At 36.8% G+C, this 12,636-nt stretch overlaps 1 protein-coding gene across 1 annotated transcript in view; it reads left to right on the forward strand.

The window, feature by feature from the left end:
• Positions 1–12,636, forward strand: part of SENP1 (SUMO specific peptidase 1) — a 76,705-nt gene that overhangs the window by 49,722 nt on the left and 14,347 nt on the right. Inside the window, exons 12-15 of the mRNA XM_056800629.1 lie at positions 800–838; positions 1,618–1,702; positions 2,187–2,342; positions 4,214–4,345. Coding sequence (XP_056656607.1) covers positions 800–838; positions 1,618–1,702; positions 2,187–2,342; positions 4,214–4,345 — 412 coding nt within the window. The remainder of the gene's footprint in view (positions 1–799; positions 839–1,617; positions 1,703–2,186; positions 2,343–4,213; positions 4,346–12,636) is intronic.

The following is a 12,636-nucleotide window of genomic DNA, read 5'->3' on the forward strand; positions in this document are numbered from 1 at the left end:
TTTAATTTTACTTAAATTTTGTATTGTTATATTTTTGTTTTTACACCTCCATTTCTCAATATATTCCTTCCCATTCTTCCTAGGAGAGTCAGATAGGCTTTCAAGAGTCCATGTGTATATAACTTTTTAAGAAAATGTAAATACATTTAACTAACTTTATATTTTTAGGAAATGGTGAAAAACTCATTTACTTTGAACCATGTGGGGAAGAGAGTGATAGTTTCAGTCCAATTTATTTATCTTGGACTTGGATGTGCTTTCTCATAGTATGTTGGTCTCTCCTGTGGCCCCATGGGATAGTGCTAACTTTTATTTCTTTGCCAAACCTTGGGCTTTGTCTCTTGATTTTATTAATATGTTTACTCCATATGACTGTTTTCCTTTGGTGCCCAATTACAGCATTTTTTAAAAAAGGCTTATGATTTCATTGGTTTGGGGGCCTTACTGTTAAGGAACTTTCTTGACCAATAAAGATCAGTACCATCTCAGTGACTTAGGATTTTAGAGAATTGCCTAGGAAGCACCAAAAGGTTAGGTGATTCACCCAAAGTCACAAAATATGTGTTGGGGACAGGACTTGAACCCAAGACTTCCTGTTTCTGAGGCCTGCTCTCTAACCACTATTACATGCTGCCTGTCACCTTTCTCCCAATTATAATTATTTCTTTTGATTTAATTTTAGTCTTTTATTTTACTTCCACTTAGTTATATTTAGTTTAGTTTTAAATTCTTGGTTACTTAAACTATTTCTACTTTCCCATAAACCTACTGTTCATTTGCTATATTTTCTTTTCTCTAGTTCTTCCTTCTTCCAGGCAGAGCTGTGGATCAAGGAATTGTAAGTTACTTGTTTTGGTAATATTTTCTTTTTTTTTTCCTGTCCAATTTGGGTTTTTTCCTTTTTTTTTAATCCAGTTAGCAAGCCATTTATCTGGCTAGACAATAAAAATTATTCAGTTGCACTGTCAATTTCTTTAACATTTTACTGGAATCAAAGCATTTAAATTATTTAGTTTTGTTTGATATAAATAATAGTTAAAAGCCAAATTCAATTGGCTTTCAGTTTCAGTGTTAGTCACTATTTAGAAATGGAAAGTAATGTTCCTTTACTTTTCACATTGATAAATATAATATACTAGCATTTCAGAGATTCAGAGCACACTGGCAAAACTGCTAGACTCTTTAGCACTCCGTTTCCAAAACAGTAGTGCCAAATGGGTTCTTAAAGAACCTGCTACAAACCTTCTCACTTTTACTAGTATCTCTTGCTGTCTCTTCCCATTCTGTTTGGTCAGTTTGGGGAAAGAAAGAATATATTGTACCATGAGTTATACACTCATTTTTTTTTCACAAATGCAAATTGTGTTGAAAATCAACAAGACTACAGAGGAAAATATTTTAAAAGATCTTTTTTACTTCTTTTCAATTCCTGGGTATCCAGGATCATAGTTAAAGAACTGGAGAGGATCTCAGAGTCTATTTATTTCAGTATTTTTTTTAAGTTGAAGAATTATATGTAAATGTTCATAATTTATATTTCATTCCTAATATGCACCTGAAATATGTTAAGTGCTGAAGAGATACCACTATTTGCATCATATTTTTTCTGATTCCTAGAACCAGTGTTTATGATTCTCGAGCACGGGAGAGATTACGCAAAATTGAAGAGCAGAAAGCTCTGGCATTACAGTTCCAAAACCAGGTAAAGGGGTAAAACAAACCCATGAACCACTATGAGTCCAGCCAAACTCAGACTTTTTATATAAGGGTATCTGGGGGGCTTGGGGATGAGGTGGCTCAGTGGATAGAAAGCCAGGCCTAGAGATGGGAAGTCCTGGGTTCAAATATGGCCTCAAAGACTTCATAGCTGTGTGATGCTGGACAAGTCACTTAACCCACATCACCTAGACTTTACATCTTGTCTGCCTTGGAACCAATACCTAGTATTGATTCTAAGACAAGAAGGTAAGGATTTAAAGTTGGTGGGGAACATCTGGGCTTGGGATAAAATCTGTGGCAGCAGTTTAGATTGTGCATTGTACAGGAGGTCCATCAAATATTCTGCAAGTTGAGAGAAAGCAAAGTTCAATAGTTTTTCTTTTTCTATCCAGCTTGTACTACTCGGGTGTAGTAGGCCCAAGTGTAGTGACCACACCACCCCCTGATCCAGAAGGTCTTTCTTTCAGAGACTACAAGAAAAAGAGCATTTGGTAGCTGATTCAATAGACCTGCATCTTCGAGTGCCTCTTGAAAAGGAGATCCCTGTCACAATCACCCCAGAAGAAGAAAAGGAGCCTAGCAAAGTAACTGATAGTGAAGAGGAATTTCCTGAAATCACTGAGGTGAGTTGTTCCAAGGAATATTGATGAACAAGCAGATATATCATGTTTTTTGCTACATTGGAAAAACTGGAGCCTATTTCAGAGAGCAAAAGAATAGAAGAACTTGTAGTATTTCATTTTCACTGTAAAATGTTGCTACAAAGTTTGACTTCTCATTAGAGAATGTTCAGAATTAATGATAGAAGCCTTATTTCTTTGAGGAGCTTCATTAAAACACCCTTTATAAATGTTAGCATCTATTTCTACTATCACACTTAAAAAACACTTTTTAAAAATGCACTTCTATTAATACCTTTTATTTTTATATCACACTAGCTTCCAAATTAACTTTAACTCAGAATTTTAACCCAGGGCATCTCTTCTTATTTTCACTCTTGGTCAAAATTGGCTTTGCATTGTACCTTCCAATAAAACATTTGAATGGAGACTCAATAGATAACAGTTGTTGAGCATTCTAGATCTCAGAAATGTGCTTCTTTAAGCAGCATGAGATGGTCATTTGAATATCCCTCCTGTTTTACCCTAAGCCTTACTCTGTGCCTTCCCCTCCCAAAGAGCCATCCCTTAAAATAGATATAAAAAAGAAGAGAGGGAAATCAGTCCCATAAAAATGCCTGACACTTGCGCTGACTGTCTATTTCCATAGTCTGCTGTTCAGTTCAAAAGGGTGGGAGGTGCATTTTCTCCTCTCTTCTCTCTGACCAAACATCATTAAAGTCATACAACATTTAGTTTCTCTTGGAGTTGTTCTTTCCATTTGCATTGTTGTAGTTAGTCATTCATTGTGTGTACTGCTACCCTGGTTCTTATTTCACTTTATATCAGATCCTCTATGACTTTCTGTGCTTCTCTGAATTCTCCATAATCATTGTTTCTGTGCCACTGTTCATTTAGGCATTTCCAATTAACATCCATCTACTTTGTTCCCAGTTCTGCCAGTGTTTTTAATATTTTATGTGTGTTTAAGACTTTGGTTTCAAAATCTAAATTCAAAGTCTTTGCATGTTCTGTATTCTTCTTTACAAACTTTGACAGTAACAAGTAAGTATACATCAAACATATATTTTTTATCAGAAAAAAATAGCTCTCTTAAGAAATAAAATCTAAACAAAAGTTACCTTTCTCTGAGACCTTGCTCCAGGCAAAAATATTATCTTATTGAAAATATTTTGGACTACAGTAAAAGTGAGCAGACTTGATGAAGACTGAATATTTTAAAGCAAAATTGGGCTAGAGAATTGGAAAGCTATCTCAGGTCCAGAAATAATGTGAAACATTAGTGTGGCCCTCATGTAAAAGCCAATTGCCATTCAATTAACATTACACAGCTACTACGTGTTATGTACTAGAGATACAAAAATGGCAATAAATAATAGCCTCTGTGGGGAGAAAGTATGCAAACAGCTACGTACAAACAAGCTCTATGTTGGATAAATACTGAATAATCAGCAAAGGGCAGGCACCAGAATTAAGGGACAGTTGGAAAAGACTTCCTATAGAAGGTAGGTTTTAGGAGTAGAGATGAGAGGGAACATTCCAGGCAGGGGGGACAACCAGAGAAAATGTCTGGTGTTGGAAGATAGTGTGGATATCTTGTTCGAAGAACAGTAAAGAAGCCCTAGTTACTGGGTCACAGAGTAAAAAAAAAAGGATTAAGTAAAGGCAAAAGGGGGGAAAGATGCAGCCACTTCTGGGAAGGCACAGGAGCCAAAATGTAAGTGGTGAAGAGGATGGGAAAATACTCCTTTGTATCTCAGTGGAAATTGTGGTTGTGTGTGGAGATCCTTTTTTTGAGAGGAGATCAGTGGAAATTAGTTCCTGACTGCAAAAAATGACATTCCTTTGATTGGTAACACCTTTTGGTTCTTTAGGAAATGGAGAAAGAGATAAAGAATGTGTTCCGTAATGGCAACCAAGATGAGGTTCTCAGCGAAGCATTCCGTCTGACTATTACCCGAAAGGACATTCAGACTCTCAACAACTTGAACTGGCTCAATGATGAGGTAATTTCTCATTTGTTTCAATGTTAGACCCTTTTGGTCAAATGATATATAATAAGTGAAAGAACAATGAACCCAAGAAATAGAATCATAAATTTGTTTTCCCCTCTGTCGTGGCAGAGCTTGGGAGGAAAAACAAACTTTTTCTAAGTGCCTGAATATATATACTATAATATTTATATGTGTTGAACACTATGCAAAGCATTTACAAATATTATCTCTTTTAATTCTCACAACTCTGGGAGATAGGTATTTTTATCCCCATTTTATAAAAGAGGAAACTGAGGCAGACAGAAGAAAAACGATTTGCCCAGTCACACAATTAGTAAGTGCCTGAAGCTGGATTTGAACTCATTCAGATAATCCTTTCTCTTCCCTTTTCTGCCTGCAGTTGTACCAGTACCTGACTGATAGTTTTCTAAAACTTCTGGTTTAAGCCAACATCCTAATGAAACATTGTATTTCTTCTATAACCATTAGATGTTTCTACTTTATAAGCAGAAATTCCATTTTTCCATATTAATCAGCTTCTGTTTCTTGGTTTTTGTTTCTTCTCATTTGTCTCAGAAGGGAGCTGAGTAGAGTGCTAGAAGTTAGGGACAAGAGCATAAATCTGTAAGGGAGAGGCCCATGCTTGCCACTTTAACTCAGAATTTTGACCTGGAGAAAGTCTTCTCACTTTCACACCAGGTCAGAACTGACTTTGCCATATAGTTACTTTCAAGTTAAACATTTGAACATGACCTTGATAGAAATCAGTTGTTGAGCATTCGAGGGATCAGAGATGTACAGTAGAGACTGCTTCCTACCCTACTCCAAGCCCCACTGTGTCTCAACTTTCCTGATGTGGCTATATGACAAGAGGAAACAATCTAGCAAAGATAGCCCAGTGAATCTGTTAGGGACTGTGACCAGTTACAATTGGATGTGTCTGGTGACAGGACTCTCAGACTGGATCTGTCATCTAACAGTTGATGTCCAGTCTAAAAGGCATTATAAAATTCTTTTGAAATTGGCCCACTGGCTCATGTTGTTAACATTTGTCTAGGTATTTTCTCACTGAGAGCTCAGCACTTCAGGTGAATTAGCATGCATCCCAGTCTCATTTTTTATGTCTTTCATCCAAGCAACTAAGGGTCTGACGGGTTTGGAGAAGATTGTTTCAAAGCCAAAGAAGTAGCTGGGTTGGACATCTGTTCCTGATTAGACAGTTCTTAAGTTTACTTGGATGATTAGGGTCAGAGAACTCCCAAGTCTGATTATCTGAAGCAAGAGAGTCCAAGTTGGGAATGCCAAACCAGTTGAATGTTTTTAGAATTTTTTACCACTGACTTATAGATGCCCAGATCCTGCTGTTTTAGGCACCTTCAAATAAGCATCAGATTCTTGAATTTGAATCTTATCTTAGGACAATAGAGCCCTGGGGCTTTGATTGGTATCCTCTATCTACCACTTTGGTCACCATCTGGGTTGTATCAATCCTTTGATTCAGAGAAAAGTAAAGCAGTCTGATACTGTCCTGCCTCAAGGGATGTTCATCTGGACTCTGCATAGTAGCATTAGGACTTCGGGCTAAGCAATGTCAAAAAAAATAAGCCAGACTTTTCCCTAATTCTTCCAGAAATGTGGGGGAATGAGGGTATGGAACATGACATAGAATTTCCAACTTTTCCCTCATTTATTCTTTGTTATAAAGCAGCTATTCTCAAACTTTTTGGTCACAGGACCTCTTCACAATCTTTACAACTATTGAGAATTCCCCCTCTAAAACCTTTTGTTTATGAGGGTTATGTCTCAATATCTATTGTATCCAAAATTAAGACATCTAAGTATTAATATAATAGTCATGGATCCCCTAAAAGAGTCTTGGAGATCATCTCTCAAGGGTCCTCAGACCACATATTAAGAAATGCTGTTATAAAAGATGGCTCTCTGGGAGCAAGAGGGAAGATACATTGAGAAATGTAGATAATATGACCAAAAGATATCAATAATTTATTTATTTTTTATTTATCTGACATTAGGGAAGAAAACAATCATCTGCCTCATTCATTTGAAAACTTTGGCTTGAAGACATTGATCTATGGCTTCATTTTATTTGTTGCTTTCTCCTTCCTTACTAGTGTTTGAGTAAACTGGCTATTAGGACCAAGGATTGTATCTTTTTTTTTTTTTGTAAGAAGGAATAGCCTTTATCACCTGGAATTCCTTTATCCACTCAAAATTCATTATTTCTAAGTTGTGATCTTATTTCCTTCTGAAATTTTCCCATCTTTCTCCTCTGTTTAAACAGGTGTTTCTATTAACAGAATGCATAACCTTTTTTAAAAATGCACTTTTCAGTGATTTATAGTTCTTCATCAGAAGTGGTGGCTGAAAGGTATTAATTCTTCCCATTTACAGATGGAAAAACAGACCCAGAAAGGAGAAGGAAAGGCTCCCTCTGGTGTGTAGAACTCACAGAAATGCAAATTTTGCACCTGAGAAATTGTTGTGCCAAAAGTCATTTATTAAATCAGGAAGTGGAAATCAATACTCTTTTGCTCCATTTGTATAAAAAAACCATTGGCCTACTCCATCTTGTAGTGACTCCCTTTAAAAGAGGATCAGTCACTGCTGATGATCAAACAAAGCAAGAGTATGAGCAATTCCTGGCTTCTTATGGTCTTTGTCCTGGAGCAGGCTGGGCACTCTGCTCCTCTATATACAGGGTAGAGTACACAAGAGATGGTGTGTGAAACATCATCCATGTGAAGAAAGTGATAGAAGTCACTCAGGCATTTAAGGGGAAGAACATCTTTAACCAGGCAAATGCAGATAAGCAGTGGGCTCTTTACTTCTGTTTAGAGCCCAGTGCACTCATGGCCATTTCATTTCAACCAGTAAAGCCAGAATCTTTCAAGGGTTCCTCTTCCTCACCTAACACCTGTTTGCCATCTTCGGCTGCTTTTTTGGGGGTAGCAAGTGGGTGCATTATCTTTTCTGGTCCTAATCTTTGGATCTAAAATAATACTCACCAATATTTGCCAAGATGAGTCAGAACAAGAAAGCATTGGGAGTTCTGGGAGTTTTGAATACTGCACTTTTCACTTTCCCCAAACAAGGAGAGACTGTGGAGGAAAGGCTGTCTCCTAAGCAGCACAGATTGGAAAGATTGCAGGTAGTCCCACCCAGCAGATGTCAACCATTGTAGACCTTCACTGCCTGGACAAACTGAATGTCTGCTCTGCAGATCTCATCACTTTAAGTCAGTGATGACAGCTCTCAGCTTCACCAGCTATAGAGGAATTGTCCCCATTCTGTCAGTAATTGGGGACTTTATCCAAGGTCACATGAGCTCTAGCAGTTCCAGGATTCTGACTGTTGATTCCTCCGTGGTACCTGGAACTGCTCAGAACTGTAGAATTGGCAGGTCGGCAGTGGACACAGGCAGGTGAGTAATTCATTTGATTAAGTGGTCCTGAGGAAATCGAGCCTAGTAATGATAAGAGAAGTACAGACTCAAACAACCCTGAGGCCTCGCCTCTCAACCAGCAAATTAGTAAAAATGACAAGATGGAAAAAGTCAAAATTAAAAGAACTCTGACGTCAGGAAGACAGGCACTGATACACTATCGGTAGAGCTGAAATTAGACCACTGGAAAGCAATTTGAAATCATGCTGAGAAGCCTGTATATTTTGACTAAGACACTTAGCCCCCAAGTCAGAGACTAGATAAAATGTTCATACTATTTTGGGTGGTGTATAATGTATACATATAATGTATTGCTCAGAAGAAAAAGAAGAATTCAGAGCACTGAAAGACTTAGATGAATTGATGTTGAATTGATGCATACTGGACTACCACAACAGACCTGCAAAGAACAAGAAGTCCCAAACTTAATACTATGTAATTCTAATGACCAAGCATGGCCCCTGAGTAGATCTGAGAAAGTAGACCTCCCTCCTCTCATTGCAGATGTGTGGAATATTGCATATGCAGTCAGCCATGGTTGATATGTTCAGTTTAATGAACTGCTTTTCTTTTCTAATCTTTGTTGTATGGGATGGTTAGCTTGGCAGTAGAGGGGGAAGATATATTGAGAAATTAATGTGATAGGACAAAGGCATCAAAATACTTAAAAAAAACATTTGATTAAAAAAAACAACAAGGAAATCAAGAAGGAAAATATCCTGAAAACACTAAGCAAAGGTTTTTCATGTAGGGTGAGCCCTGATGGAAAAATGTTGGGAGTTTTGTTTCTTTGGGGAGTTGTGGAGCATCAGTTTCCAAGTGCTCATAAAGAGAAAAGAGAAGCCAGGCAATTCAGAGAATCATCAGTCTGGTGCTTGTTGAATTCTGGCTTTGGGCTCACCACTACAATTACATAGGAAAGAAAGAGATTTTCACTGTGGTGGTCCTGAGGTGGGTCCTAACTACAGTGACCCAAAAGCTAATCTTTCCTGAATGACTTCTTAATGGCTCCCAAAGGGAACCGTGGATTAGTGAGAGTTATCTCAGAAATAATTAGAGGGCTAATATTGAAGGCCTTTGAGTCTATAGCAGAACAGTAGATCTGACAGTTCAACCTTATGGTATGGCAACTATGCACATCAAGATGGTACAGAGAACTCTCTTGACCCCTCTCTGCTGTACGTTCCTTATACTTTGGTATATTTTATTGGAATGGAATGGAAGAAGCTAGGTGGATTTGTGACTGACATGCCAGGCAAGAACACCTGGGTTCAAGCCCTACCTGAGACACTAACTAGTTGTGTAACTGGGCAAATTACTTAACCTTCCAGCCTCAGTTTCCTAAAGTATAAAATAAATATAATAGTCATATTCTTCAGGAATATTAGGGGAATGATACATATAAGTAGCTTTGTAAATCTTCAAGTTTTCTACAAATATCAGCTATTGTTTTACTATTATTACTAGACAAAACAAATAGCTTTTTTGCAGAACAAAACTAATTTAGAGTTAGAACTTGTTTCACATTCCAGCTTGGGTGAGCTTGGCTTTTGCTATCATTTTCCTCTTGGGAGGGTGGGTGGGCAAAAGTGTGGATTTGATTATGTCCAAAAACCCAACTCAATCTGTGGTGCTTTGACTTTGTGAATGACAGAAATAAATTGAAGTTGAAAATCAGAAAGGACAAATAAAAATAAAAATCTACAGATAAGATTTGGAAGATCTATTTCTCCCTTAGGAATAAAATGCTACCCAGGGCTTCAGAAAAATCTTTATTTGTGGGGGAGGGGCATCTGGGTAGCTCAGAGTCCTGGGTTCAAATGTGGCATCAGACACTTTCTACTTGTGTGACCCTGGGCAAATCACTTTACCCCCATTGCCTAGCCCTTACCACTCTTCTATCTTAGAACCAATACATAGTATTGATTCTAAGGTGGAAGGTAAGGGTTTAAAAAAAATCTTTTCCTAAACATGATTCACTTTACACTCCCTAGTGATTTTATCGGTCACCTTACTTGTTGAATGAGACTCCATACCTTGGAAAACCATCTTGCTAACTCCCAACTTCCTGTCCTGGGGTCACAAGTGAATTTAGTGAATGCCTCATATTGTTTTTATTAGTGAATGCCTCCAATCTGGCCCATTTTATCAGACTGGCTCTTTCAGTCATACTTTATTGCCCTGCTCCCTCCATCTCTCAATTGCCTTGCCACCAAGCTTATGCAACTTCCACATGCCTATCACCCTTATCCTTTGCAATTGTAGAACTATAATGAAATCAATATAAATATAAATTGATATCAATATTACTTCTGGATACTCCTCTATATGAATTGCTTCTCTATTAGAATGTAAGTTTATTGAGAGCAGGACAATCTTCAAGGAGCTTACATTACATTACAGATACAAAACTATCTTTGGTTTTGTTTTTATATCCCCAGCACTTAACACCTTGTTTAAGTCTTAAGAAGTGCTTTTTCATTTATTCATAATGGAAGAGAGCAGAGAAAATAAAAATTGAAGAGGATGGGGGGAAATGACTTATAATGATATAAAAATACTTTGCTTCCAAATATATGAGAATGTAAGAGAAAACAAAGTTAACCGTTCTGTAGGCAAGAAGGATATAAATGATAATGGTCATTAATGTTATTGTCAATATCTGCATATACATATAAAATTATAAAGTATTGAGAGTTTTGACTTTTTGCCCAAATATAGTACTTTTTTTAATAGCATAAAGAATTGATAACCAAAAAGATGCCCATCAGTTAGGAAATGGACAAATTATGGTACATGAATATAATATAATGTTGCTGTATTGTAAAAAATGATTACTAGGAAGAATAGAGAAACATGGGAAAACTCATATGAACTGATATAATATAAATTAAGCAAATCTAGGAAAATGATAGACACAATGAACTATAATAATGTAAATGGAAGGAAGAATTGCAGCCTAAAAGTACCCCTTGAAACTTATTGCTATGAAAGTATAATGATCAAGCCTAGGTCCAAAGAAAAGATCAATGAGGATGTTCTTACCCACTTTGTATAAGTGGGAGATATGTTGTGAGTTGGGAAAGGGCCTTGGGATTCTGTTTTTAACTCAAATGTCATTTGGTAGCCTGAATAGAGGCCACCATGCTTTCTCCCAAGTGTCTACAAAAGAGATAATAAAGTGTGGACTGCCTTCTCAATGGACAAAACTTGGTCGTAGAAAGCATAATTAAATTCAGGGATAAGAGTACCTTAAAGCGCCTTATATAAACAGCAGTGCATCATGGGAGAGTACAGTACTTTAGTTTTCTCAAACTTTAGCTCTAATGTCCACCCTCTCAAACAAAGAATAGCTTGCACAGGTCCAATTCTGTAGGTTTCCTGAGGTCTTTCTTTATTTTTTTTGTTTTTTTTTTTGGATTTTTCTTTTTTTTTTAATATATTTTATTTGATCATTTCCAAGCATTATTCATTAAAGACATAGATCATTTTCTTTTCCTCTCCCCCACCCCCCATAGACCATCATGTCATCCGCAAAGAGTGATAACTTGGTCTCCTCATTGCCAATTTTAATGCCATCAATTTCTTTTTCTTCTCTAATTGCTACTGCTAGTGTTTCTAGTACAATGTCAAATAATAGAGGTGATAATGGGCATCCTTGTTTCACTCTTGATCTTATTGGGAATGCAGCTAGTTTATCCCCATTGCAGATGATATTAGCTGATGGTTTTAGATATATACTGTTTATTATTTTTAGGAACGACCCTTCTATTCCTATGCTTTCTAGTGTTTTTAATAGGAATGGGTGTTGTATTTTATCAAATGCTTTTTCTGCATCTATTGAGATAATCATGTGGTTCTTGTTGGTTTGCTTGTTGATGTGTTCAATTATGTGGATGGTTTTCCTAATGTTGAACCAGCCCTGCATCCCTGGTATAAATCCTACTTGATCATGGTGAATGATCCTTCTGATCACTTGCTGGAGTCTTTTTGCTAGTATCCTATTTAAGATTTTTGCATCTATATTCATTAGGGAGATTGGTCTATAGTTTTCTTTCTCTGTTTTTGACCTGCCTGGTTTTGGAATCAGTACCATGTTTGTGTCATAAAAGGAGTTTGGTAGAACTCCCTCTTTGCTTATTATGTCAAAAAGTTTGTATAGTATTGGGATTAACTGTTCTCTGAATGTTTGATAGAATTCACTGGTGAATCCCTCAGGCCCTGGGGATTTTTTCTTAGGAAGTTCTTTGATGGCTTGTTGGATTTCATTTTCTGATATGGGATTATTTAAGAATTCTATTTCCTCTTCTGTTAGTCTAGGCAGTTTGTATTTTTGTATATATTCATCCATATCTCCTAAATTGGTGTATTTATTGCCATATAATTGGGCAAAGTAATTTCTAATGATTGCCTTAATTTCCTCTTCATCGGAGGTGCTGTCCCCCTTTTCATCTTTAATGCTGTTAATTTGCTTTTCTTCCTTCCTTTTTTTAATTAGATTGACCAGTACTTTGTCTATTTTGTTTGTTTTTTCAAAGTACCATCTTCTTGTCTTATTTATTAAATCAATAGTTCTATCACTTTTGATTTTATTAATTTCTCCCTTAATTTTTAGGATTTCTAGTTTGGTTTTCTGCTGGGGGGTTTTAATTTGATCGCTTTCGAGTTTTTTCATTTGCATTTCCAATTGATTGATCTCTGCTCTCCCTAGTTTGTTAATACAAGCATTCAGGGATATGAATTTACCTCTGATTACCGCTTTGGCTGCATCCCAAAAGGTTTGAAAGGATGTCTCGCCATTGTCATTTTCCTTGATGAAATTATTAATTGTTTCTATGAT

This window comes from Monodelphis domestica, chromosome 5 (genome assembly GCF_027887165.1).
Source record: "Monodelphis domestica isolate mMonDom1 chromosome 5, mMonDom1.pri, whole genome shotgun sequence".
In the NCBI taxonomy this organism is placed as follows: Eukaryota; Metazoa; Chordata; class Mammalia; order Didelphimorphia; family Didelphidae; genus Monodelphis; species Monodelphis domestica.